Source organism: Mandrillus leucophaeus, unplaced genomic scaffold (genome assembly GCF_000951045.1).
Source record: "Mandrillus leucophaeus isolate KB7577 unplaced genomic scaffold, Mleu.le_1.0 Scaffold527, whole genome shotgun sequence".
Lineage (NCBI taxonomy): Eukaryota > Metazoa > Chordata > Mammalia > Primates > Cercopithecidae > Mandrillus > Mandrillus leucophaeus.
In genome coordinates this window covers 108,662-110,018 of record NW_012105664.1, presented here as the reverse complement: position 1 = coordinate 110,018, position 1,357 = coordinate 108,662, and the positions used below count along the sequence as shown (strand labels likewise).

The following is a 1,357-nucleotide window of genomic DNA, read 5'->3' as shown; positions in this document are numbered from 1 at the left end:
AACTACCACACTGAACCCAGGAAGGGCTGCTTTCTCCTCTTACAGGCTAGCAGGTGTGGGAGGAGAAGAGCAAGGAGGGAGTTTGTGTTCACTTTTCCTGTGCTGTCCAGGACAGCAGCCCTGGGCCACACACGATGATTGTGCACCTGAACATGGCGAGGCCGAACTGAGCTGTGCTGTGAGTAGACAACACAACACACACCACATTTTGGAGACTTACCATGGAAAACAGAATGTGAACTATCTCGATGATTTTTACCTGCATTATATGTTGAAACAATAATTTTTTGACATATTGGGTAAAATAAAAAATATTAAAATCAATTTCACCTATTTCTATTTAGCTGAATGTTGTTACTGTAAAATTTAAGGTTACATATGTGGCTCAGACAATATTCCTTCTGAGCAGCATGGCTCCAGGAGGGTGGACACTGAAACTACTCTCAACCCCCACGGTTGTGCAGTGGAGCTGTGCTGCCAACTCAGACCAGGGGACTGGTGTCGTCCCCACAGTTCCATGGAAACAGGTATTCCTAAGAGAAACCCCAAGCCTCTTCCACCTAGGGACAGCTGTTTTTATTTTATTTTATTGTATTTTTTTTTTTTCTGAGTTGAGATGGGGAGGTCTTGCTATGTTGCCCAGGCTGGTCTTGAACTACTGGCCTCAAGGTGAACCTCCCGTCTTGGCTTCCCAAAGTGCTAAGATTACGGGGGTAAGTCAGTGAACCAGCTGGGGACAGATGTTCACGTCCTCCTCTCATCTTTTCCCCAAATTGCCCTTGGAAACTCTTGACGAGTCTTGGCCCGGGTTCTCCACCTCTTCCTCAGCTATCTAGAAAAGGCAACTGGAGCCCAGAACACTAGGCGAGATGACAGCTTTCAAGGTGCGGAGATAAAGAGTTCCCAGAAAGGAGATGCATTTTGGAGACTGTGAGTTGTCTCCGTAGTGGAGAGAAGGACAAGCTCCCGGCAGCTTTCACCCTCTCCTTTGTTCTGGGACCTGCGGCTGCCTAAGGAATTCTCTGGCAAAAGACTGCTTCCTGGGTGTCAGGGGTCGGACACGGGGCGGGTCAGGGCGGGGTCAGGGGCTGCCTTGGGACGGGGTTAGGGACTGGGTTCAGCGCCAGTCTGGGGCTGGGGATCAGGGCGAGGTCAGGACCTGTTTCCCAGGAGCCAGGGCCAGGAGTCACCGCCTGTTTCGGGGGTCAGGGTCGGCTCCAGTTCCCCTTCCTTCTCCCTTGCGTCAGGCGATGGGTGTGGGGTCAACGCGGACCAGAGCCCAGCCGGGGCCCCTGCTCTGGTCTCTGCTGCCGCTGCTGCTGCTGAACCCAGAGGCCGCCCCTGCCCCACCGTCCCG

The 1,357-nt window shown here is 52.6% G+C and overlaps 1 protein-coding gene across 1 annotated transcript in view; it reads left to right on the top strand.

Moving 5' to 3' along the window:
• Positions 1–1,357, top strand: part of LOC105551576 (putative serine protease 47) — a 20,022-nt gene that overhangs the window by 4,773 nt on the left and 13,892 nt on the right. The window contains 1 exon segment of the mRNA XM_011996870.1: positions 948–1,069. Coding sequence (XP_011852260.1) covers positions 948–1,069 — 122 coding nt within the window.